This window comes from Bubalus bubalis, chromosome 1 (assembly GCF_019923935.1).
Source record: "Bubalus bubalis isolate 160015118507 breed Murrah chromosome 1, NDDB_SH_1, whole genome shotgun sequence".
Taxonomy (NCBI): Eukaryota; Metazoa; Chordata; class Mammalia; order Artiodactyla; family Bovidae; genus Bubalus; species Bubalus bubalis.
This window is the reverse complement of record NC_059157.1, coordinates 133,227,530-133,255,224: the sequence shown is the minus strand read 5'-3', so window position 1 is coordinate 133,255,224 and position 27,695 is coordinate 133,227,530. Positions and strand designations below refer to the sequence as shown.

The 27,695-nt window shown below is 36.2% G+C and overlaps 2 protein-coding genes across 7 annotated transcripts in view; one reads left to right on the top strand and one right to left on the bottom strand.

Annotated features, from left to right (window-relative positions):
* Nucleotides 1–14,085, top strand: part of PIK3CA (phosphatidylinositol-4,5-bisphosphate 3-kinase catalytic subunit alpha) — an 88,902-nt gene extending 74,817 nt beyond the window's left edge. For all 5 annotated transcript variants that reach the window (XM_006054301.4, XM_044944501.2, XM_044944502.2 and 2 more), the window contains 7 exons: nucleotides 995–1,101; nucleotides 1,625–1,746; nucleotides 2,574–2,652; nucleotides 6,080–6,250; nucleotides 6,839–6,956; nucleotides 7,062–7,213; nucleotides 8,005–14,085. In XM_006054301.4, the coding sequence (XP_006054363.1) occupies nucleotides 995–1,101; nucleotides 1,625–1,746; nucleotides 2,574–2,652; nucleotides 6,080–6,250; nucleotides 6,839–6,956; nucleotides 7,062–7,213; nucleotides 8,005–8,275 (1,020 nt within the window). In that variant the 3' untranslated portion in view covers nucleotides 8,276–14,085. The remainder of the gene's footprint in view (nucleotides 1–994; nucleotides 1,102–1,624; nucleotides 1,747–2,573; nucleotides 2,653–6,079; nucleotides 6,251–6,838; nucleotides 6,957–7,061; nucleotides 7,214–8,004) is intronic.
* The window catches only part of KCNMB3 (potassium calcium-activated channel subfamily M regulatory beta subunit 3), a 77,651-nt gene continuing 52,185 nt past the window's right edge, over nucleotides 2,230–27,695 (bottom strand). Inside the window, exons 3-6 of one of the 2 annotated variants that reach the window (XM_045166062.1) lie at nucleotides 20,489–20,680; nucleotides 18,540–18,738; nucleotides 17,292–17,585; nucleotides 2,230–3,004 (exon numbers count right to left, since the gene is read on the bottom strand). In XM_045166062.1, the coding sequence (XP_045021997.1) occupies nucleotides 2,867–3,004; nucleotides 17,292–17,585; nucleotides 18,540–18,738; nucleotides 20,489–20,556 (699 nt within the window). In that variant the 5' untranslated portion in view covers nucleotides 20,557–20,680 and the 3' untranslated portion in view covers nucleotides 2,230–2,866. Of the gene's footprint in view, nucleotides 3,005–17,022; nucleotides 17,586–18,539; nucleotides 18,739–20,488; nucleotides 20,681–27,695 lie in introns of those variants that run through there. The other variant, XM_006054303.4, reaches the window with a different exon arrangement.

The window sequence follows — 27,695 nt, the reverse complement described above, 5'->3', positions numbered from 1 at the left end:
AATTAATAGTAGTGAATAACTTTTTTCAACATCATCACTAATATTGCTTGAAAAGAAACAACTTTAAAAGAAAGTTAGTGTATTAATCTAAATATCAGTATGTAACTGAGTTGATTTTATTGCAATTGTAGTATGTAAGTTCAAATATAGGTTATTAGAAAATAATTGTACTGTTTCTGCTGCTGGAATTGTGAGTGAGAGGAAATTAGACTACTTTGAAATAATAAAATTTATTTTATTGTAACTAAGGTAAGAAAAAAGAAATTAGATGTTAAATTTGTAAATTTAAGTATTCTTCTAAACTGAAGTTTTCATATTGATTTGTTGGCTGTGATAAAGTAGACTAAAAAAGTGATTTACAAAGGATGTTTCTTTCCAGCTATGTACTAGAACTTAGTAGCATGAAAGTTTTCCCAACAATCCCCTAGATCTTCTTTACTGAACAAAGAATGTGGTGTTTTCTGAAAAAGCTTAAAAGTTAGAGTATTAAGCTAAGCTAATATGTCTCCATAGTTTTTCCTCTAGAAGAAAGATCTGCAGACTTTTTCTTAAAAAATCAGATAGTGAATATTTTAGACTTGGCAGGCCACACAGTCTGTTTTAACTACTCAACTCTGCTATTCTAGTATAAAAGCAACTATCAGAACGAATAGATGTGACTGTGTTCCAATGCAGTTTGACTCAGAAAAACCAGCAGCTGACTTACAAGCCATAGTTGACCGTGCTTTGATCTAGAGCCAAAACATAGCCTCTGTCAGGATGCAGTACCTTCTTAGAGGAAGGTACACAGTACTGTAACTCTCACCTCTCTGCCTGAGTTGTGCTGCTCTGTGGTATAGAATGTTACAGAGACCCTTCTAGTTAGAATGCAGCCAGTCCAGGATATGGATTCAAAAATTACACACTGATGAGGTTCCAATGCGTAAAAGATACTAGCAGTTAGTTTTACCTTTTATCAAGTCAACTTCTAACCATGATTTTGCTTATCTATCAGGTACAGATGAAGTTTTTAGTTGAGCAAATGCGGCGACCAGATTTCATGGATGCTCTCCAGGGCTTTCTGTCTCCTCTAAACCCTGCTCATCAGCTGGGAAATCTCAGGTAAGGAACTTTATTGGCAGTTTTATTGATATATTTAAACACATACTTTCTCTGAAGAAAATCTTGGAAAAAGTCAAAATGTCCATAATAATTGTATTCAATGATATATGCATCTCTTTCCTTTTCCTACCCTGTAAAACAAGAGTAATAATATTTTCTTAAGTTCAGAACTGCATTTATTCAGAATGAGTTTTTACTGCTTTAACAATAGAATTTAAAACTTTCTATGGCCAGAATTTGTGATATCATTGGATAAGAAACAGAATGTAATATCTGTAAAACTAATGATTATATACCTATATTTGTGGAAAATACATATTCTATGTAGAAGTTTTTAAGCTTTTTGTTATGTATTTTTTCTTTATATGCCCTTAGAAATTATTTCATACGTAAAACTGAGGAGAAAGTTTAAAATTGCTATAACAGTTCAAAAAGCTATATTGTATATGTATTTTGAAATAAATTGAGACTATAAAGAATAACAAAGCTAAGGTTCCGAGTAAAATTTTCAACTCTGTTAAAGGCTTGAAGAGTGTCGAATTATGTCTTCTGCAAAAAGGCCACTGTGGTTGAATTGGGAGAACCCAGACATCATGTCAGAGTTACTCTTTCAGAACAATGAGATCATCTTTAAAAATGGGGATGGTAAGAGTATTAATGGGCTTATGATACATTAACTTAGCTATATTTTTATACACAGGATATTTATGAACCATGAAGATTATTGAAAGCCATTTAAGGAATATGCATGTGGTAAAATATGTGATATTAAGCAGATGTCATAACATTTAGTATTTATAATTCTTGAAATGAAAAGATGTATTCAATTTAGAATCAGAAGGCCTGAAAATCATTTTGCTTAAATGTATATCCATTCACTCCATAAATATTTGACATGCTAGGTCCTGAGGTTGTAAGAATACACAAAATGGAATCCATGCCTTCTTAGAGTTTATAGTCTAGCAGGGAAAGGAGAGACGTTGAACAAATAACTACAGAAACAAAACTACAACCTGGTAGATATAGTCTGCTAAGGAGTCATAAAAGAAGGTCCTAATTCATTTGGAGAATAGGCTGTGGGGGAATATATTTTTATATTCTATATTCTATATACATTTGAAATGTATCATGGATAGGTTTCCATTAGGAAATGACCTTTCAGCTCTGAACTCTGTTAATCCAAATATTTTAATATAAACATATTCAAATTTAAGGATTCAGAAAAATAAGTAATTTATATATTTTAATTTTTTTGTGAAATATGTGCCCACTTATCCTACATTGTTATACAGATGTGTTTATGCAGATACTTTAGAAATGGGTTAAAAACTCAGATTATTGCTTCCTTACAGATTATTTTGAAGAGCAAATATAATTCTATATATTTTCTGTTTAAAAACATTGTGACGATGTGATACTCAAATTTGTGCTTGTGGCATTAAGTGGTGCTGTACATATTATTTGAATTTCAGATTTACGGCAAGATATGCTAACCCTTCAGATTATTCGCATTATGGAAAATATCTGGCAAAATCAAGGTCTTGATCTTCGGTAGGTAACCAGTAAGGCGACATGTATGTTGAAAGTTATCCTGAAAAAGTAAACCATTAGTAAATATTAATTGTAAGCTATATTAATTAGAAAGAATATAGTCATATATCTATAAATGTATAGAGTAATAACTAACACTAGTTGAGTACACTGTGGTACTTTCCATTTGTCCTCTTCTTCCTTGGCTCAGAATGGCTAATGAGATTCAGCTAAGTTAGAAGAACTGTCTCTGATAAGCTGGTAAAGACTCTGCCGTTGCCTTCATACTGTCACTAACAGTCTTCCCTTGGTATCTGCTGTGGATTGGTTCCCAGACGCCTGCTGATTCCAGAGTCCATAGATGCTCAAGTTCCTATATAAAATAGCATAGTATTTGCATAAAAGCTATGCACATCCTCCTGTATACTTTGTCAGTTCTAAATTACTTACAATACCTAGTATCATTAAAGGCTGTGTAAATATTTGCCTGTGTGTAGCAAATTCAAGTTCTGCTTTTTGGAACTTTCTGGATTTTTTTTCCCCCAAATATTTTCCATCTGCAGTTCGCTGAAGCCAAGTATCCAGAACCCACAGTTGTGGAGGGCCAACTGTATTTAGAGACACAAAAGGCCCCAGTTTTCGTTCAGAAGTTAAGAATTTAAAAGAAAGTTTCTTTCATGATATTAATTTTCTAATTCTAAACTTTATAAACTCTTTAATCTTGAGTCAAATTGCAAATTAGTGACTGTGCAAAAACAGCATCTGAATTTAAGCGAGCTATATTATTGAAAAGTAAGGTGGATCTTTGGAAAGTTATTATGTCTTTTAACTTAAGTAAATTTAAATTTAAAGTTTAATTTTTTAATAATAAGCCTTATAGGATTATGTAACCCTTTAGAAAATCCTTATTGGATTATGTAATCCATTATGTAACTATGAGCATGTTCAATAATAATAATAAAATTAAAATAAGGGAAAATGGTCAGGAGTACCACCTTAAGAAATTCCTGTATTTACCAGAACAGATAGAAGGAAAGATCACAGAAGAAAAATGATCAAAAGGGTAGGAAGACCAGAGTAAGATTCACAGAACCCAGAAGAGGGGAGAGAATTACAAACAATTTACAGTATCAGTTGCTTCAGGAGTTTAAGAACATAAGGACTATGAAAAAGCCTTTGGATTTGATGATTCATGGTTAGTTTTAAGAAGAGTCAGTAAAATGGTAGGCACAAGGTTACAAGGAATTAAGTGAGAAAGTGAAAATAAGTTAAACTCTTTGAGGAATTTAAGAAGTAAGTAGCCTATGAGAACAACAGAGCAAGAAAAAACATACTTTAGTACTTATGTGACAGTTGGCATATTAGATACTTTTTTTCATTGTCTCTGTAAATCCTCACATCTCTGTGCTTGAGACTACATTGTCCTTTTTTATATTCTATGTGGTGAATGGGAAGTATCCCTAAAGCACTTCTGCTTCACATCAAAGTATGCTTACATCAAGGAAAAAGCATTGATTGGTTATTTGAGCTGTGAGCTAAACTAACTGCTTTTATCCTGGAACATCATTTTGACTTAAAGAACAACTAATAGAATGTGGTTATTCAGACATGGATGTTTGGCAGACATTTTCTTGAGCATGAACAATTTCTTGAGTGTGAACAATATGAGTCTCTTCAGAGAAAACAACTGACAGCATTTGTTGTCAAGGATCAAATTTGAGCTTTCAAGCAAAAATTAGAATTTTGAGAACCTTGTATCTACTGCTGTGAGCTTCCCCCAAATTAAAGATTTTTCTGATGAGATCAGTGACAATGTTAGCAACTGTGATTTTTTTTTTTCAGTTGATATAATTTAAAAAAGTACCATAATTTGAAAGATCTCCATATCTGAGTGAACTAATATCTTCCAAATGACCAGTGTAGGATATTATTAAGTCATGTATGGGTAAAAGTTCCATTCAGAGGCAAGATGAACAAATGGGTGGGTCTTCATGTTACAGAGTATGAAAAGTTTACTGATACGGTTTCACTTTCCATACTGCAACTTGAGAAATTATCACTTATCAAGTTTTAAAACAGTGTAAAAGAAAAATTATCTGAAAAGACTACTACGATACTCCTTTTTCCAACTACATACCTGTGTGAGGCCAGATTTTCTTCATATGCTTCAGTTAAAACTTTGCATAAGATTGGTGTTTTTCTTTCTGGCTTACTTCACTCTGTATAATAGGCTCCAGTTTCATCCACCTCATTAGAACTGATTCAAATGTATTCTTTTTAATGGCTGAGTAATACTAACGCATATATATGGAATTTAGAAAGATGGTAACAATAACCCTGTCTGTGTACGAGACAGCAAAAGAGACACTGATGTATAGAACAGTCTTATGGACTCTGTGGGAGAGGGAGAGGGTGGGAAGATTTGGGAGAATGGCATTGAAACATGTAAAATATCATGTATGAAACGAGTTGCCAGTCCAGGTTCGATGCACGATACTGGATGCTTGGGGCTAGTGCACTGGGACGACCCAGAGGGATGGTATGGGGAGGGAGAAGGGAGGAGGGTTCAGGGTGGGGAACACATGTATACCTGTGGTGGATTCATTTTGATATTTGGCAAAACTAATACAATTATGTCAAGTTTAAAAAAAAAAAAAACTTTGCATAAGATTGAATACAAACGCGCATACATGAGAAGCCACCTCAGTGCTATTAAGCCAGACATTAAAGAAATTTGAAAAAATGAGAAACAATATCACTCTTCTAAGGGTTTTTTGTTTTGGTTTTTAAGGTTTTTCTTTTGTAAAAGATAGTATTTTTATGTAAAGAAATATAAATATTACTTTAGATGAATTAACAAATATTGAAATTTTTAAATTTTAATTTCTAGTGTCAGTAGATATAACCCACATAAATAAAAGCTCTTTTGTATCCTTGATGATTTTTAAGAGTTCAAAGGAGTCCTGAAACTAAAAACTTAAGAACTGATACCTTAAGGTATCATTTAAATGTCCATTAAACATCTTTAAGTTCACCCATATTTTTAAAGTCATAAATGTTTATATACTTTGAGTTGCCACAGTGATCTTCATGCTTTTCTTAAGTACAGTTAAATGCTTTCACAGTTGAAGGTTGCAATAAATGATTGCAGATAATTTGAGGATTTTTCTAGGAATGTTTGGCATTCTGTAATAAAAGAAAATTAAAACTAGATTAAAGGAGTAAGGGTCCCACTTGATAAATTTGCACATAGAATATTCCTTTATTAGCCCATTAAAATACTTGCTATTTGGGGGAGCACGCTTCTATTTGCTAGATGGAATGCCACTTGATTCATGAATCTCCTAATGAAGCCAATTAGATCTTCACATTAAAAAAAAAGAAAGACAAAATATTTGCTGTTTTAAAATCTCATCAACTAATTGCAAATATCTTGATCCTTTTTCAGAATGTTACCTTATGGATGTCTGTCAATTGGTGACTGTGTGGGACTTATCGAGGTGGTGAGAAATTCTCACACTATAATGCAGATTCAGTGTAAAGGAGGCCTGAAAGGTGCACTGCAGTTCAACAGCCACACACTCCATCAGTGGCTCAAAGACAAGAACAAGGGAGAGATGTGAGTTTATTATCCTTTTCTTCTATGTTAATCTAAGTTTTCAATAGATAAATTTTTTAATGGTTGTGTATATTTCGAGTTAGACCAGAAGAAAAAATTGTATTTACTTTGGAAAAAGATGTGTTCAGCCTTTGAAATGTTTGAGGTTACTGCATTTAAATGATCAAAATTGTTTATAATTTGGTGGACTCCAAGAATCTAAAATCTGTTTTTCTTAATGCTTGTTCTTTTTTTAGAAGTTAATGTTAAATTAACATTAAATTAATAAAAATGAAAATGAAAAATTTTACTCCCAATTCATTGTTAAAATGATTCAAAAATTTTATTTTAATGACACACTAAGTATTTTTTTACTATAAGAATTATGCTTTGGTCAGAGAATATTTAGAAGTTTTCTTAGAAACCTTTGATAACTTCAGAATCCTAAAGTTCATCAGATTTTTTAACATAATTAACTTCCTTCCCCTAACGTCAGTGATTGTTTTCGTTGTTTTAATACAGACTTCACTAGAGACCCTGACCACGTTTTCCCAGTTTGGACTGGATCATTCTGTACTTCCATACTAACGCATGCTTACTTCTTTGTAGATATGATGCAGCCATCGATTTGTTTACACGATCATGTGCTGGATATTGTGTTGCCACCTTCATTTTGGGAATTGGAGATCGTCACAATAGTAATATCATGGTTAAAGATGATGGACAAGTAATAGCTTCCTCTTTTTAAATATGTTGACATTCTTAAATTTACTAATTTGGAACACTGTATTTCTGCGTTTGTCAAACTAACATAATTTCTTATTTTTGGAAGCTGTTTCATATAGATTTTGGACACTTTTTGGATCACAAGAAGAAAAAATTTGGTTATAAACGAGAGCGCGTGCCGTTTGTTTTGACACAAGATTTCTTAATAGTGATTAGTAAAGGAGCCCAAGAATGCACAAAGACAAGAGAATTTGAGAGGTAAGCTGAAGAAATCAAAAGCACATGCTAAAGAATTCTTGCTAATGTGCAATTGATATTTTTCAAGCAATTTAAAATAATATATGTTATGTTAACATTGTAGCATAAACTGAATATTTCATGTGTTTATTGTGTAATGCTGTGAAAAAAATGGAAAGAAAAACCAGTTTAACTTATTGAATTAGTTAAGGCCTAAAAAGAAAGTGATCTTTAAATTTCTTCGTACAGTAAAAGTTTTTCTTTACTGCTGTTTAAAAATTGGGAGTCCACCTTCTCTGTATTAACGAATCATGTATAGTGCGCTACATACAATACTTTTTTAGTCATACAGTGTGAGGAATTCAGTCAGCCATGAATATCGTGTTTGTTCATAATTTTTCTTACCACCTTATGGAGTATCATTAGTCTATCTGAAAACCTTAATGTACTTTTAAAAACCTTTTATAAAATTATCTTTTATGTATAGCTCAGTCCTGGTCCTAACCTAACCCTAAAAGCTTTAGTATAGACCAGTTCATGCATTTAATAAATCCTATTCTATTCCTAATGTGCCAGGCATTATTTTGGGGGTTGGTGACAGCAATAAACAAACTCCTTATGGACTCATAGAGTTCACATTCTAGTGTCAGGTCAGGGAATAGAAAGTGTTGGTAAGAGGAATAGGGAGAAGAATGCTGTATGTTATAGTTTTGTCTAAGAAGGCCTCGATAACTATGTGACATTTGAGCAGAGACCTGAAGGTATTAACAGGATTTACTCCATACTGACCAAACTGTTCTTATTACTTGTAGGTTTCAGGAGATGTGTTACAAGGCTTATCTAGCTATTCGGCAGCATGCCAATCTCTTCATAAATCTTTTCTCAATGATGCTTGGCTCTGGAATGCCAGAACTACAATCTTTTGATGATATTGCATACATTCGAAAGACCCTAGCTTTAGATAAAACTGAGCAAGAGGCTTTGGAATATTTCATGAAACAAATGAATGATGCACATCATGGTGGCTGGACAACAAAAATGGATTGGATCTTCCACACAATTAAGCAGCATGCTTTGAACTGAAATGATAACTAAGAAACTAAAAGCTCAGTATCTGGATTCTACACTGCACTGTTAATAACTGTCAACAGGCAAAGACTGATTGCATAGGAATTGCACAATCCATGAACAGCATTAGAATTTACAGCAAGAACAGAAATAAAATACTATATAATTTAAATAATGTAAACGCAAACAGGGTTTGATAGCACTAAACTAGTTCATTTCAAAATTAAGCTTTAGAATAATGCGCAATTTCATGTTATGCCTTAAGTCCAAAAAGGTAAACTTTAAAGATTGTTTGTATCTTTTTTTAAAAAACAAAACAAAAAAAAAAAAACCCAAAATATATAGAAATGATGGAGAAGGAAAAAGGATGATGTTCTCTTTTTGTCTTGCAAATGTTTTCTGTTTTGAAATGTGGACACAACAAAATCTATTATTGCATTAGGTCCAAGTAAACTGGAGTTTGATGTTAAATTACTTTAAGATTGGAAAATAATGAAAATTTCTTATTTTTCCATTGCTGTTCAATTTATAGTTTGAAGTGGGTTTTTGACTCCTTGTTTGATGAAGAAAAATGCTTGGGGTGTAAGGGACTCTTGAGATTTCAAAAGAGACTTTTCTTTTTTAATAAATCAAACCTTTTGATGATTTGGGGTCTTATCTGCAAAGTTTGGGAAGCAGTCACAAATGAGACCTGTTACAAAGTGGTATTTTGAGGTTTTTTTTTTTTTTTTCCTGGACAGTATTTACAAGAATCTGATTCTTATTTCCCAGGGAAATTCTGGGCTCCCTCAAAGTAAAATAATCATCGTAGAGAAAGAATGAGCAGGAATAATTTTTGCTCCAGAATTGTACAGTATTCACCTTAGATTGACTTTTTTTTCTCCTTTTGCAATGAATTGAATACATTTTTCATGCATGTTTTCCAGAAAATAGAAGTGAGTATTAATGTTATTAAAAAGATTATTTTTTTTATTAAAGGCTATTTATATTATAGAAACTATCATTAATATATATTCTTTATTTACATGATCTGTCCCATAGTCATGCATTGTTTTGCACCCCAAATTTTTATTGTTTGTAGCAGCATGGTCAGCTTTTTTCTTGATCTGTGGGTAAGGTTCAGGCACTATCTCATACCAATGACTAGTATATAACTACTTAAGGAAAACAGATTTAAAAGTTCTCTTTCCTTTTATTGTCTTCTGTTTTCACTTGAATCGCCCATCTTCCATCCTCTTTTATAGTTGAGAATGCCTCAGTCATATGAAATTAGTTGCCAAATTAACACAATTTAGACTATCTTCCTAATTGCTTTACCCCTCTACCCAAGTAGGCTCATGAATAATACTTTATAATAAGGGGAATAGAAATCATGAACTTTTTACCTTTTAAGGCTATTTACTCAATATCTCCTTAGTAAAATTAGGACCTTAAACCATTTTCAGATCATGTCCCATTTCTAATCAGGGCTCACTTTCCAACTTTATTAAATAGCATTTGAGCACAAGATACATTCTTAAACATTTTGAAAAACATTAACCCAGAATGTAGGGGCTCAGGCTAGTCATCACTCTACAATCTGATATTTTACTGAGTATTTGAAATGAATGATTAATGCCCTAGGAAATAGCTTTAGCAAGTGTCCAGGTGCCACACCAGAAAAAGTGCAATAATTTACTGACAGTTTTCTAGACTAGGCTTATTATTGGAATACAACATTATGAAGAGTGCATATTGTATACAGCATCACTTAAGAATATCCACTTATGAAATCAGACCTATAGTAGAAGTCTTGGATAGTAAACAGGGACTCTAATACAGATACTCTTAATATTTGGCTATTTTAGAACCCTTAAAGGGCATAATTATTGGAGACTTAGGTACCTCACTAAAGTGTGTACATAATATTGCCAATAAGAAAGATTAATTTGAAAATTAGGGAAACTTCTCTAAACTGTCTTGGAATAGTTAAGAATTTAAACTCTGTTTTAAGCAGGAGACCAGATAGATTCTTTTGCAGATATCGGAAATTTCAAACTTATTAAAACTTTGTGATTAATGTTTTTTGTCTTTTAGATTTATTCAGTTAATACATACTAACATCCCAGTATTTTCTGTATTAGGGATTAATTACAGGAACGCTCAGTAAAATAATACAATTCCGAAAGAAGTTTTGATGGTGGAAACTGAGATTTTAACAGAGAACTAACTGTGTTTTACTGAGTGCCAAAAAAGCTTTGAGCTTCCTTGTACAAAGTTTATATAATTTTTGCATTTTTCACATCAGTCCAGATAGTCCCTTCCCCTAGGACCTCTCTGCCACTAAAAGACAAGCCACATAGCTTATTTTATCCCAAATTTTAAGAGTTTTTACAACCAAATTAATTCCATTGGATGAAATGTAGACAGATTCTATAAAGACTATAGATTAAGTGAACTAGCTAAAAACAAAGTATATTTCAAACATATCCAAGCAGAGTTTATGCAAACAACATTAAAAATAAGGAAAAAGGGGACAGGTAGTACTCAGAAGGCAAGGAACCAAAAATTGAATTAAATATTACATGGGATGACTAGGATATGTTTCAAGTCAGTGATAATATAGCTACTTCCAGGTACTTCAGTATCAGAGATCAGTTCCTATCGGCCAATTTCTATGACCAACCGTCCTTGTCATTGAATGTGGTATAACTGACTATTGACCTGACAGGTTCATTTGGTCAGTTGAGCAATATTTCCTTTAATGACTATTTTTGAGAAAAGAAAAATAGGTTTAAAGAAAATAAAACTTAAACACATTCTCTCAAGAAATAATCAACTATTTGAAAATCATGCTTTAACTTTTTATCATATTTTCAGCTATATAAAATCATTTATTTTGAAGACTTTCAGAATGCTGTTAATTTGAAATCTGTTAATCATGTTGTAGAATTTGGTTTTTTAAAAAAGATGTTTCTAATTGGATTTTTTAAAAAAGAATGGAATTTGGTCACTATTTTATGATAGAACCTAAGCTTTTTGTGGTTCTTAGTGTCCTCTGTAAAACTTAGTGTCGAAGTAATCAACTTTTGAGGTTTTCCCTTCTAATCTGCTTTATATTACAAGCCCTTTAGGAAATGGGAACCTGGTGAATATATAATGAATTGTAAAATATTTTAATGTGTAACTTTTTCAACTGTGAAACTATGACTATTGGTTTTTTGAAGAAAACAGCTGCTGATAAAGTATTTTGTGTAAAGTGTAGTTCTTATTAATCAGGAAAATAATCAATTACTTGATTAGAATGTATATAACCTCTTGGATTTTATTTTAAATGGATTGGTGATTTTCACATAGGTAAAACACAGTCCATCTGTATTCTTTTTCCATCAAAAATCTAGTGATTTGGCATTTATTTAAAAAAATTTATGAGCAGCCTATGTATGTTAAAGGCACCATGGAAAATTCACAGTACATAAACTTGGATTTGTTTCTTAGTGATTTGTAAATCCATTTAATTCATATCCTGATCAATAGTCCATGTTTGCCACATTTTGAAGAAATATAATTTCCAGCATTATTTTAAACATAACAAGTTAACTTTTTCTGAATGTTATAAATTCCTTTTGTTTCTGTTATCTGCACAAACTGCAGACCTGGGCTGGACCCACACATTCAGAATCCATCTTAAAAATTTATTTTGATGTCCAAGGCATCACTAAAATATTTCAGTTTAAAGACCATATGTGGTGGTAATGGATTGTGGTGCTTCTACTATTTAAAAACAACTTTCATACTTCAGATATTTTTGAGAAGAGGGGAATGTGAAGGGAGGGGGCAGAACAGGGAGGAGTTGCTTGAATGAGTTACATTCTTCATATCCGTCTTGCTCGGATCGGGCACTAAGAAGGCTGAAAGCTGTGAGAGTATATTGTGCACACCATGAGGGAATTAATTCTTCATCAAGGATGGGATTGTGAAGGCTGAACTATACAAATCAGCACTGACAAAATCTTCAGATAATAATTCTTGGTGATAGAGAATAATACAGCTGGGCTGTTTTTTAAAATATAAAGACAAACCATTTTTATTTTTTAATTATCAAATTAAAAATTGTAAATGTATCTTATGTACCATGGCCTGGGAAGCCTTTTTTCTTTTAAGAGTTATTTTCACTTTCTGAAAAGAATATAGGGTTCAGCTCAAGATAACTATGGTCCTGATAAAATTGGATGGGTAACTCTACCTCAGAAGGTTAATAAGGAAAAAAAAGTACATGAGTCACAATTCAATACTTTTGGCTCTGATATCACAGAAATTTGGAGAGCACTGTGTTTTAGATTTATAAGGCAGAGTTGATTTATAAAGTCACAGTTGGCATGTCCTGTTTTTAATGGCATTGGATACATTTAGAAAAAAATGGGTTAAAATTGAATCATTTCTCCAGCCATTTGGAAAAGGCAGTAGTGCTAGGAGGTTCATGGTACTAGGTTCCTGAGTTTAGCATTTGAAATTAGTTTGTTTTTTTTTTTATTGTTAGTGAAATTGATATGTGTATATTTGCAGACATTTATATTTGTATACACAGTACTTGCTAACCCTAGTCAAGAGACATCATTTATAAAAGGTGTAAACATCAAGGTTCTAAAATTCAGAAGAGTTTAGAATCAATTAGGAGTTTCCCAAGTTGGGGTGTTAGTTTTTACAAGCTTATCTCGTTCAAGTACTTCACTTGAGTAAGGGTTTGCACTTCTTGTCAATGCAGCGCCATTCCTTTTGCTTGGTTTTAGTTACATTCATATTTCAGCCATGCTAGTTCGCATAAAGAGATAGTTATGAGCCATAAGAAAATCTTATGACTTAATTTTTACACAACTACGCTTAAGAGTTTTAGCAACAAAGAAAAAAAGATCAGTCCACTGTACATATTAGCATAGATGGGTGGCTGGTTTTTACTACCAACAGTTGACTCCAGTCCTCCTGTTGGTAAGAATGGGAAGGATAATGCATTTTGTAAGCATTAAGTTTATGAATCTATCTAAAATATTATTTAATCTCTCACTATAATAATTCTGTGGTTATGCTAAGAGCTGTGTATATTTCTGGTGATTCTTTTGTTAATCCTTCTAGGATAGCAAGGAGGCAGAACCTTCACTGTTCTATTATTTTCTCAGAATATCTTTAATAAGACTAACCTCTTTAATTCTAGTGCAGATTTCCAAATGTGGTCACTAGCCATTGATTTCATAAGGAAAAAACTCATCAGCTTTATATTCCTATTGGAGAGCTTGGCCTTCATGATTTCTAGAAATGTTTTTGGCTATGGAACCAAAGTTCCAAATGCAGTTAATGTTTTCAGTGTGGTTGGTTGAATAAAATCTGAAAGAATGTATCCTTTTAGAACATAACACTTCAACATCTTGGGAATGTGACACTACCATAGACTACTGACACCTCCAGTGTTGACTTTGGAAGCTTCAAAAAGGAGCTCCCATCACCCTCTTTAGCCCCATTTATTGTCACAAATCTATTTCTCTATATTTGTCTTTCATTGAGTTAGAGTCGTGTAGTATACCACATTAGTTAGGAGGAAAATGTTTTAAATGTTCTTTTAATGATGGCCCAAAAAAGTATTTGACACAGCAAGTGCATGTGTTACTGTACTGAGAATACAGAATAATAACAGTGTCACTAAATTTAAGACCTTGTCCCAGTCATGCTCTTCCTGGCAAGAAGTTTGGCCTGTGACTGCACTTATTGTTTGTGCTCATCAGAAACTGTCAATGTCTGCTTTAACTTTGCAGTCTGTAACATCACGCTGTTTATTAAAAAAAAAATTACTTTAACTTGTGTCCAAATAATCCTTAGTGTACTATATGTTGAACAAAAAAACTGTGATAATTACACTTGCCATTTAATACTTAATAGCAAACCATCTTTTTAATACTTAACAGCAAACCACTGTTGGTAATAATCAAAATTTAGCTGAATTTTTCTTATCAACAATGACTAAGTATAGTTGATTGAAAACCTGAAACTATTATGCCTTAAAAGCCAATTTTTCTGTCGCAGTAACATGATGAATATTGAAGAAATATCAGTTTAAATATTAACTTCCTTTAAACATGAAGAATTATATGCTTGTATTTTAAGCAGAGATTACATGTGTACACATACACGTATGAATGTGTCTGTATGTGTGGACAGATTTTTTTCCCAAGTCAGTTGATGACCAGAACCTAAAAGTGAAGTTCGTCTAGAAGCAAACTGGTTTTGCATTCAGCTATCATAAACCTTGCAGAAGGTAAGTCTGGGCTTTTCTTGGACCAGTAATGCACATGGGCATTAATATTTAGTGCTTCTAAGCAATTCACAACGAAAAATTGCTAAAATTTTCATTTGCCAAATGGTTTGAGTTAACGTTGTAAGTTGACTTTGTTCTTCAAGCATAATGTCTCTATTTCCTGAGATGAGCCAAGTAGCTACTATATAAATGGAAAGCTATAGTATTTGAAACACTTCAGGTTTCACACTTTCATACGCTTTAGGTTTCCGATTGTTTTTAATTTGTTGGGAGAAAAATCCAAAGAGCTGCATATTGTTAGGTGGGTGTCAAACTTACTAAGAAATGGAATAGATATGTGACCTTAATTTAAGAAATCTAGAAAATCTCAATTTGTGGAATGACTTTAAGTGTATGCATACATGTATTTTATTACATGGAAGTCTTTGGCATACAAAATAATCTACTACAGCCTTCTAAAAGAGCATGTTCCGAACTCTAGATACATATCATACTTAGCCAAGAAAAAGTGGGGAGGAATCGGCTCCTGCATTTCCTTACCCCAGCCCCTGTTCCAGCTGTCCAACAAAAGGTACCAAGACAGGTTGAATTATTTTATTTTTAATAAGAACTGTACATACTTAAGGTTTACAATATGGTGATTTGATATACATATACATAATGAAATGATTACTATAGTCAAGCTAGTTAATGTATCATTCACGTAGTTACGTGTGTGTGTGTGTGTGTGTGTGTGTGTGTGTATGTATGTGTGTGTGTGATGAGAGCACCTAGACTCTTCTCTTAGCAAACTTCTGGTACTCAATGCAGTATTATTAACTATAGTCATTATGTTGTACATTAGATCATGAGATTTATTCATCTTAAAATGAAGTTTGTACACTTTAACCAGTGTCTCCCCTATTTCCCCCACCCTGCCCCTGGTAACCAGCATTCTGCTCTCTGCTTTTTATGTATTTGACTCTCTTAGATTCCACATATAAGTGAAATGAAGTTTTTTTCCTTTCTGTGTCTGGATTATTCTTAGCATGATGCCCTCCAGGTTCATCCATGTTGTTGTAAATGTCAGGATCTCTTTTTCAGGATGAAAAATATTCCATTGTATGTATGTTTACACACACACACACACACACATATATATATCACAATTTATTCATCCGTCGATGGACACTTAGGTTGTTCCATATCTTGGCTGTTGTGAACAGTGCTGCAGTGAACATGAGAGTACAGATATTTCTTGAAGGTACTGATTTCATTTCCTTTGGGTATATACCCAGAAGAGGAGTAAGGCTAACTAAAAATTGAAACTTAGCAAAAGTTTTGTTATCTATCTACTAGGTACCAGAAACCAACCTAGGTGTTTTACATACTTTGCATTTTTCTTCCCTAAAAATAACCTCATGAAAGAAAAGACCCATCCCCATCTTACGGACGAGAAGAGTGGCTCAGTTCAACTGACTTGCCCAAGGACACGTATCTGAAAAGCTGTAATTATGGCCTACAAATTAAAAAAAATCGTATTCTGAGACACATGTTCTCTCCACTATTCCACACTAGCAGGAGAAAATACCCAGATTGTTCACTGCTGGTCAAGTCAATATTGCTCTATTATTCAGTTTGTTTAATAATGTGTGACTTGCAATTATTGCTAAAAGGCATTAAACTGGCTTAGAATCAAAGTTTGTTTTGATTACATCTATGTATCAGAGTTGCTTCAAAAGTCATCCTTTTTATTGTCCATGATGTAAGTTTTTTAGTAAAATTGTAATGATACTTTGAGGAACATTGGTTTTCAAAATGAAGTCTGTTTTCAACTCATATTCAGCTTAATCTGAAAAGCACTTGTTGGGAGAGTCTTGTGATACTATTTCATAACCATGGTTGATTGATTAATTAAAGTACGGACAATTGTTGACTATCCATGTGGGACTTTTCTATGATGCGGATTATCTGAGATGAATGTTAAATTCTATCCGGTACAGCTTCTCCCTAACTTGATAACATTTCTAGCCACCTCTCCCACTCCCTCCAGAGTGTACACAAAGAGCAAAATGAACTTATGGGAAGCATAATTAACTAGAAAGAAATGTTTCTAAAAGAAAAATCACATGGTACATAGCAAGGTTAAGTACAGATAACACTAAGCTTAGTGAATTTCCCAGGCAGCAGCTTTCCTCTTTTCTCATGGACGATGAGGTAAAATGGTAGGTCCATGTTTTCTGAAATTACCAGATTATTATCTTCCTGTAGTGTATGAAATAAGATTTTTTTGACAAGTGTTTTAATGTACACTGCATTGCATGGAACTAGACTGCCTGTTCAGTGCTCAGCAGGTTAGAAACTTGCATCACTTATTTTGACAGTGACAGGTTCTAACGGGCTGATACTAGACGAAGCACAATGACCGTGAGCTCCTTTTACCCTGTGGAAACAAAAGGTGCTTCCCTGGCTCATGTGGAGAGATTTGGAATAAAAAAGATGGTGAATTTATATTTATTTATCAAATAGAATATACAATGAGACTTTTTAACATTTTTCTTTCCCACATGAAATAACCATGCTTTGTTTCTACACGGTTAGTTTGCAAGTAGGCATAATCAGGCCCTCAAGTGCAGACTCTGCAGGAATCTGAAGGCCAGGACTTTAATTTGGCCACCATCTTAAGGATTCTCTGCTCCTTCCTTTGCTCCTCCCAACACGCCACAGTTTGAATTGATGCTGTGCCACGTGAAGAACTTTGCCACTTACCTCACCTCTGAATGCAGTGCTGTGTTTTTCACACAAGAAGGACAGGTACTGTGTTAATCTCACCATGCCAACTATCAGGACACCACCCAGCAAGGTCAGCGAAGGCCAGAATAAACAGTGGAAGATCACCATCTGGTCGTACTTTTTTATGAGAATGACATCTTCAGATTGGCTGTCTGGACTGTAGAAGCATGAAAACGGGGTCCCATTTTTGTGATCAAAGAATTCCTTTATGTCCAGAGCACCACTGAGCAAATCATTTCTATCCCGGTGGCACTTAGGTGTATAGAAGCACTAGGAATACAGAGGAGGAAGAAAAATGAGGGCGCTGGCTCTGAAATCAAACGCTTTAAAGTTTTAATTCTGAAATTGTTTCACAGCTGAAGCTATTAAGAGTTTTAATCTCTGAAGGTGATAAGACCTATTACATAGCTCATGGGGAAGGGGTGCCAGGAGAGCAAATAGTGAACTGGCCATTTCTGAGCACTAAAGATGTGGGAATAAAGACACTGAGGTTTATTACCATATCCACTAAGCACTCAAGACACTCTGCCGTCGGCCTGCAAAAACATTCGAGACCTTAAAGGTTATGGCATCCAAAACAGAAATCACCAGATTGAAACCAGTGCTTAAGTAAACACAAAGAAGTGTAAAATGTCAACTAATTTAAGTCAACTTTTTATAGTTAGGTGAAAATGTACTTTTTAAATCATATGAACCTGTTGCTGCTGCTAAGTCGCTTCAGTTGTGTCCGACTCTGTGCGACCCCATGCACTGTGGCCTACCAGGCTCTGCCATCCATGGGATTTTCCAGGCAAGAGTACTGGAGTGGGGTGCCATTGCCTTCTCCCATGAACCTGTTGAGTATCCTTTAAAGGATAATCTTTAAATTTCTTCGGTAAGAATGATTGTTTGATTTAAGGTGGGCTGTAAGTTCATTTTAACATTTTCGATACGATGAGGAATGGAATCTCCCAACAAGAAGTTAAGACTACTTACAAATAATTTTGTTCACTGTCTCAAGTCTTTAAATTCCAGACACCAACATGAACTCTCTTTTCTATATACCCCATTTTCCTCCAAGAATGCTTTTAGCTTCATTTATCCTGATTGGGTCACTATTGATACGTTCACTGGAAGAAAACAGCTTATCTAGAGATGGCCCTAGGTACTGCACCTTGCTAGGGACAGTCTGCCATGGGAAGGTTGCTATAATTAGAACACTTTCACACATGAAATTTACAGTACCTTGGAATTTATCTGGACAGCCTCTTCATTATAACGTAGGAGCACTTTATGACCTGAATGGGTGAGGTTCACAAACAGCTGGAGACACGGGTACTTGCCCTGACCTCGGCAGTCCATCCCACAGGTAAATGCACAGTCCATCCAGTCATCCATGATGTGCGCATGAATGATAGTGCAGTTCGATTCTTCTCTCTGAGTGCTTCCATTGGGAAAAGTAAATAAATGATTTTCATCCCTAGAAAATTTAGTCCTGTATTTCTAATGTATTTCAAAGCAAGGTAGGACCCATCACAGAAGGCATTTAGCGATTCAGGAGCACAGAGAACCTTGCAACGGGATAAACAGCAGCAAGGTACCAAGTTCCATCTCAGTTATGACCCTTCTGGCATATTTCTCACTATAGATCAATGATTTTCGAATTTCAGAATCACCTGAATGGGTTTGTTAAAATGAGGAATTTGTTAAAACATGGGTTCTATGACTTCCAGGGATTTGGATTCAATTGGTCTGAGTTGAGGCCCAGAAATCTGTGAATTTACCAGTATTTAAGGTGCTTGGGGAAACATACTTTTTAGTAATATTAGCCTAAATACTATAACCACAGAAATTCACATTCAGAAATCTTACCATCTCTTCCTGCCTCATCAACTCAAGATCTGCCCACTGGCTTCTCCTGGTGAAAATGTGCCTTTGGAAGGAGTCCAGCCACAGGGCTCTTAGGCAACTTGGCCATTCCATTTACCCTCTCTAAGAGGCAAGTGCAAATCATATGAGGAATCCCATTAGAAAACTTGCCTTATTTTAACGTTAGTAAATTCCTTAAGGTCAAGAACTATATCCTCTGCATCTTTATGTTCCTCAAAGCAGAAAGCACAATGCCTCTCACATAGTAGAGGCTCAATAAGTGTTGTACTGAACTAAATTTTACTTGGCTTCCCTGGTGGCTCAGTGGTAAAGAACCTGCCTTCCAATGCAGGAAACACAGGTTCTATCCCTGATCCAGGAAGATTACACATGCCTCGGAGCAACTAAGCCCCTGCACCAGAACTACTGAGCTTGTGCTCTAGAGCCCAGGAGCTGCAGATACTGAGCCTACGTGCCACAAGTACTGAAGCCTGGTGCCCCAGAGCCGGTGCCCCACAAGAGAAGTCACAGCAATGAAAAGCCCGCACACCACAGCTGAAGAGTAGCCCCACTTGCCGCAACTAAAGAAAAGTCCACGCAGCAACAAAGACCCAGCATAGCCCCAAATAAATAAATAACAATTATTTTTAAAAATATTACTTGGAAAACATTCCTTGAGGATTTACACCACACGCATAGAATGTCATAGATAGAGTGAGAAGGGGTAGACAAATGTCCTGCCCCTGAAGACTGTGGTGGTATTAACCTTGGGTATTTTCCTTGGCCCTTCTGAGCCTGAGAGTTCTCATTCATAAAGTGAAAATCAAAATAATAATGCTTCCTTCATGGACTTGCTCTAAGTTTATATGGGGATAAAATATATGTTTGATATATAGTATATATTTAATGGTAACTTATTACATGTGTTTAATAAGGAAACTACTTAAAAGAAAACTAATATTTATTGAGCAACTACAATGTGCCAGGTAGATATTACCAAACTCAAAAACTCAGACTCAAAAAATTTTTGTTATGTTCATGCAGAAACTCATGCTCATCTCCTTCCCTAGGATGCTAGTGTATTAAAGAATGTATTACCTGCAGGGATATCGAATATGTGGACCCCCTATTGAAAGACTTTGGAGACTTGAGGAGCAGCAAAGGAATGTCTTTCACTTTCTCACCACCCCTTCCTCCACACCCACCTGCCTCCCAGCACTAAGAGAAGAACAGGGATTCTGGAGAAAGCAAAGCCAGCCTCCCCTCTCTTCTATCATTGTGCCTACACCTAGGATAAATGTTCTGTCTCCTCTCTCTGTTCTCACCTGAGCAAGAAGGGCTTCAGGATGGTTACTCCAAGCACGAAGAACATTAGGACCGAGAAACCCATCATTGCAAACCCTAGCAGCGTGGCCCGGTCCTCTCCAGCACTGGATGGCAGCTTCCTGTGCACGTCTGGGGGGCCTCCATCATTGTGGTCTGTGTTTCTCCTCGTCCCTGAGGTAGAAAAGGCTGGCCTTCATGGGAACAGGGAAGGAGATATTTCAATAAATTGGGACCCCAGTTCTCATAAACAGTTGGGAGCAGTAGTGATTATTTTGCATGATATAGAAATGTTGAATCACTGCATTGCACACCTGGAACTAGCATAGTGTTGTAGGCCAATTATACTTCAGTTTTTAAAATTAAATAAACAGTATTTGTTTTTAAAAGCCTGAGTTTAAATTCTAACACTTCCGGAAGAAAGCATAATAGAAATCCTTTATGACCTTGGTGTAGGCAAATATTTCTTAGATACAACACACAAGCACAATCTGACACACAGGCACAAAGAGAACTGATTAGTAAACTGGACTTCATTAAAACTTCTGCTCAAAAAAACACTGTTTAAAGAATGAAAAACAAGACCAGACTGGAAGAAAATATTGGCAAATCATTTATCTGATAAAGGTCTTGAATCCAGAACACATATAAAGAACTCTCAAATTCAATAATGCCACACAACACGAGTAACAGTTTCAACAGCCACTTCAGAGAAGGTATATACATAGCAAATAAGCACATAAGATCTCGTTAGAAACTTGTACATTAAAACTACACCAACATACCACATCATCCCCACTAGAATGGGTTAAACCAAATCAACAGACTGTATCAAGTATTGGAGATGATATAAGGAACTAGAACTCTCCTGCACTGCTGATGGGAATATAAAACGGTATATCCACTTTGGAAAACAGCTGGTATGTCCTAAAAAAGTTAAATATATAGGGGACCATATGACCCAGGTGTTCCATTTCTAGGTATGTATTTACCAAGCAGAATGTAAGCACACGATCATACAAAGATGTGTACACAGATGTTCTTGGCACCCCAACTGTAAGGATCCCAAAACTGAAAACAACCCAAATATATGATATACTTTTATCAATAAGTATAAATTCTTACATTTGTATAAAGGAATACTATGAAGCAACAGAATCGATAAACACAGTATTCATCATATCAGATCAGATCAGTCACTCAGTCATGTCCGACTCTTTGCGACCCCATGAATCACAGTACTCATGCTGCTGCTGCTGCTAAGTCGCTTCAGTGTGTCCGACTCTGTGCAACCCCATAGACGGCAGCCCACCAGGCCCCGCCGTCCTGGGATTCTCCAGGCAAGAACACTGGAGTGGGTTGCCATTTCCTCCTCCAATGCATGAAAGTGAAAAGTGAAAGTGAAGTTGCTCAGTCGTGTCCAATTCTTAGCGACCCCATGGACTGCAGCCTACCAGGCTCCTCCATCCATGGGACTTTCCAGTCAAGAGTACTGGAGTGGGGTGCCATTGCCTTCTCCCCACAGTACTCATAATGGACCTCAAAATAATTATGCTGAGTGAAAAATGCTGAACAAATTAAAGAGGCCACAGTGTATAATTCCATTCCAACAAAATTCTAGAAGATGCAAACTTACCTTTAGTGACAGAAAGCAGATTAAACAGTTACCTGGGGGTTGGAGGACATGCTATGGGCTTCCCCTGTGGCTCAGTGGTAAAGAATCCGCCTGCAATGCAGGAGCCACAGGAGACGCGGGTTCGATCCCTGGGTTGGGAAGATGCCCTGGAGGAGGAAATGGCAATCCACTCCAGTATTCTTGCCTGGAGAATCACATGGACAGAGGAGCCTGGTGGGCTACAGTCCATAGGTCCCAAAGAGTCACAACTGAAACGACTTAGCATGCAAGCAGCATAGGGGACATGCTAAGGGGCACAAGGAAACCTTCATGGTTGTAGGTGACGGGTATGTTTCTCATCTTGACTGGGTGATGGTTACACACATATGTCAAAACTTACCAAGTGGTACACTTTAAATATGTGCCATTCATCATATTTCAAACATAAAGCTTTTTTCTTGACAAATGTTGGAAGAAAAAAAGTGGAACATTTACCAACCCATGGTGAAGGGATGATCCCCTCTGCCGTTTACCTGAGGGGTGTGGGCAGAGTTGATGCAACACAGTGAGATCTTACATTCAGAGCTCAGTCCATCTAAACAAGCTAAAATGACACGTTATAATTTTTTTTAATGTAACAAATAAGACTAAGGAATGTTGCCTGGGTAAAGTCTTTAGAGATCTGTTTAATCAATGACTAGGAAAGAATCACCTGTAAGTAGCTTTCATGTAAACTTACTTATCTCTCAGGGATATTGTATACTCCCCCAGAAAATATTTTTTACATTCCTTTATGAATTCCATATGGGAAGAATGACTCCGCAGGCTCCCATTTGGAATTAACAGCATCCTGAAGGAGGATCTGACTTGCTCTTTCATGTCCAGCTGCTGGGAAGACAGCACATCCAGGGCTTTCTGGCCAGGGGCCCAGTCTGCTCAGAACAGCGAGGGTCTCGCTGTGGCTTCTCCCCTTGCCCACCTCTTCTCTGTCTTCACACAGCTCCATAAACAAGGCCCTCCATCTCTTCCCTCTCTCTGCTCTGTACTAGCAAAGGAGGTGATAAATTCTTTCACAAGGGGGCTGTCCAGCAAACCAAGTCCAACACAAAGGTCACCAACTGGTGGCCCGTGGACAGCGTCCAGCCCACAGATGTGTTTTGTTTGGCTTTTCCTGTGTGTTTTTTTAATTGTGGGATTAGCTGCTAACACTTTAAAAATCATGACATTTCTCACACAAATGCAGATTTCTGCTTTTGGAAAAAATCACAAAGGCCAAATCACTGCCTATGAACAGCTGGCTGAGTTGAGCAAAGACTGCCCCTGGGGACAGGGGGGTCTTCTCCAATCCATCCGCCTGTCCCACCACTGCCTATGGACACTGTCACTGTTCCCTGCTCAGCAGGCATTTCTGTCCCAGAGGTATTTCCATTTTAAGAAGCTTAACGAAATCTTAAGCCAAACAAATGCAGCCATAATGGTAAAAACGCAGGCTCCGTCAAGCTGTGTAAAAAGCTTACTAAAATTTTGAAGTGAAGCAAAAACCCTGTAGAGGGAATTGCTAGTTGTTGTCTTCTGAAAGCGTCTTTTATACCTTATCTTTCATCCTTCCTCCTTTCTCTCCCTAATTCCCTTTCTCCTGGCAATATCTTCAGACAAGAGTGAGATTGGAGGGGATTCCCTGGTGGTCCAGTGGTTAGGACCGTGTGCTTTCACTGCTGAGGGAGCGGGTTCAATCCGTGGTTGTGGGACTGCATTCCTGTAAGCCTCATGGCTCAGCCGAAGAAAGAGAGTGTGAGTGAGAGGGAGGTGGGGCAATCCAGTTTGTTCTGGGGGTCTGCTCTGGGAGGCACTACCCTCAGGAGATGATGACAACTTTGTTGTTACACTGCTTTGGGAATCAGAGTCCTGGTTTGGGATTTTTAGTCTCCTTTGATATTTTACTCACCCTCTATCTATCATCCCACCTTCAGAGAATGGGCAGTGGAGGAAAATTTAATGACATCTGAACCAGCATATTTTATAGTTTCTCAACAAATATGATAGTTTGATTAAGAGTTTTAGCCCTAAAGGAAGGTTTGGCTCTTTTCCATATTCCCATTAGTAAAGAACCTGCCTGCCACTGCAGGAGACACAGAGACAACGGTTGGAATCCCTGGGTTGGGAAGATCCCCTGGAGAAGGAAATGGCAACCCACTCCAGTATTCTTGCCTGGAGAATCCCAGGGACAGAGGGGCCTGGCAGGCCACAGTCCATGGGGTCACAAAGGGTCAGATACAACTTAGTGATTAAACCACCAGGTTACCAATACCCAACACCCAGCATTTTCCTCGTGTTCTGAAACTGGGCTTTAGTTGCTCTATATTGTAAAATCTCCAGAGGCTTATTGTCAGATATCTGTGGAATCCAGGCATGAAGAGGCTTATTATGAAGCCTCTCTGGCCATTTCTGACCTATTGATTTAACATACCCAATTATACCTGTGATGTACAAAACTGGCATAACCTGGGAATAAGACCTAGTAGTATAATAGACTATTCTTTCTAATATTTCTGTCCACTTTGTTTAAAGGCTTTATGAAAAGCTGAAAACCTCAAAGACACCTTGTGAAGAAATTATTTCATATATGGAGGGAAAGATAATAAACAATAATTGCTAAAAACGAATACACAGCTATATTTTACTATTATAACAATAACAAAAATCTTCTATTTCTCTAGTAAAATAAACTAGATAACACTTTAACTGTAAATAATAAAAATCCTGGTCAAAGCTTAGGGAAAAAAAAGAGTTTGAAATATGCAAAGGACAAAAACTATGTGAAAATAAGAATCTAGAGGAGAAAGTGGACTGGAGCACAAGTTGATCTTGAGGGCATTTGCAGAACCTGGTGACCCTGAGATTCAGTCTCATGGTTTGTGGGAAGGACACAGGGACAGGAGACAATGCCCAGAGCCCATCCAGGGTATCGGAGTTAACGCTCTCAGCTAGAGCTGGGATCCAAAAGACCTCATACTCAGTGTGAGGTGGAATGGCAAGTACCCACCGTCCACACACAGCTCTCTAGGAGACTGCCAGGAAAGAGCCTTTCTCACACCCTGACACTGCATACAGGAGGAAAACTACAGTCTCCCCTGAGACTTCACAACCTTAAGGAGAGCCTCAAGAGTTTATGACCAGAATTCACACTACTTGGGAAATCCAGAAACCTCAAGCTGAGAATTTCATTCAGTCTTCTCTCGAATAGTTGGTGCCCTCTGGCAGCAGGCAGGAGCCAGTGTATACCTTCTCTGGAGGAGTTCTCCTCCGACCTAGGTCTCCAGGGAGCCCTACAAAGTTTCAAGGAGCGTGTGCTGTCATTCCAAAGTCATAAAACACAAAATTAGGGCCTTGGAGTGAGAAAAATACACACCAGAGTCAGATCCCCAAAAAACCTTCTGATACTGGACAATATATAAAAATATATCTACAATATGTTTGAAAAAATAAAGGAGGGGGTAGATATCAGAAAGAGCAAGAGACTCTAAAACATGACCAAGACAGTATTTAAAAGAACCAAGTAGAATTTCTAGAAATGAAAAAGATATAAAAATTCAATGGAGAACAAGGACCTACTGTATAGCACAGGGAATTATATTCAATATCTTATAATAACCTACAGTGGAAAAAAATCTGAAAATATATATATACATATGTGCGTGCATGCTCAGTCATGTCCAACTCTTTGTGACCCCATGAACTGTAGCCCACCAGGCTCCTCTATCCAAAGAATTTTCCAGGCAAGAATACTGGAATGGGTTGCCATTTCCTACTCCAGGGAATCTTCCTGACCCAGGGAGTGAACCCTTGTCTCCTAAGTCTCCTGTAAAGGCAGGCAGATTCTTTACCACTCTGCCACCTAGGAAGCCCATATGTGTGTATGTGTGTATATATATAACTGAATCACTTTGCTATATATCTGAAACATTGTAAATCAATTATACTTCAATAAAAAAAATTAGTGGATAGATTTAACAGTGATTTAGATACATCTGAAAAGATAATTAGTAAACAGTTTGATCTGCAAAATAGCTAAAGTATATAATACAGAGATTTCTTTACTGGAAAATGCTGAAGAAAGGTTAAGAAGCATGGAAGACAGACAGAAAGGGTCTAGCATAAAGTCTAGTCAGAATTCCAGAAAAAAAAAAAAGAGAAAAAAGGCCAAGTAATATTTTAAAAAGACAATAATATTAAAGAAATTATGAAGGTCCAGTCCACAGATTCCAGAAGTCAAGTGGGATAAAATAAAATGAAACCCATACCTACATACATCACAGAGATTTTGCACAGAGACAAGAGAAATTTTTAAAAGCAGCCAGAGAAAAAGATTAACTTCAAAGGAATGACAATTAAGCTGAGCGCTTACTTCTCTATAAGAACAGAAGCCAGGAATATTGCCTTTATGCTGAGAAAAAACAGAACTCTATACCCAGCAAATAGCTCACAAGAGTTAAGAAAGAAATAAAGGCATTTCAGACACACACAAAGCTGAGTTTGCCATCAACAGACCCCCACTAAAGAAAAAGGTGAAGCAGTTACTTCAGGCAGAGAGAAAACAATCCAATCTAAGAGCCGAGACTTAGTCAAAAATGAAGAGCAATTACAGGGTAAACAGGTAAGTAAAGATACTAACCTCACAAAATAATAACAATAAAATTTCCATATTTAAATTTTTTAATTAAAATAATGATAAAGGTGATGACAATGACTCTTCACTTACTGGGTTATTCCCTTTGTCTATATTGTTTAAATAGAATGAGAGCAGCAACTTCCTGGTGGTCCTGTGGTTAAGACTGCACTCCCAGTGTAGGGGGTACAGGTTGGATCTCTCACTGGGGAACTAGGATCCTGGGGAACTAGGATCCTTCAGGAAGCATGGCAAAGCCAACAAATTAATTAATTTAAAAAATAAATAGAATGAGATCATACTGGATATAATGGGTTTTTTTTTTTAAGCTTGTCTTTTTCACTTAACATAATAACCACTTTCCCATGTTGGCAGCAATTCTTTGTAACCCTTCTGCTGGGTACATAATATTTCATCAGTTGGATACACCATAATTTCCTTAACCATTTCCCTATTGTTGGATATTAAACTGTTTCCAGTTTCCCCAGGCCATAAATTAAATTTATGGTATTTAAATTTGTGATTTAAATATGTAATTAAATTTGTGGTATTTACAAGTACCTTTCATCCAAGGACCTCAAAGCGCTTAAGAGTGATCTAATTTTGCTCTTCAGCCAATAAGATGAGTGAATAGCATTTTCATTCCTTTTTGCCAGCAATAATCTTCACTTCTAACCAATGTGTGTACCTGGAGGGATTTTATTCACAGTCATGGCAGTACCCACCCCTTCCTGTTGCTCCTCTGCTTTCAGAACTGACTTTCCCACCTTCCTGAACTACCACATTTGCTATGGGTGCTTTCTGGCTTAGCCTGAGGCAAATTCAAAGAGCTTGAACATGTTCATCTGGTTGTGATCCCTGAGGAAGCCAGCAGCCTCTCCCTCCAACACTGTTACTTGGGTAGACTGTTCCTTAGAAGGATGCTGAG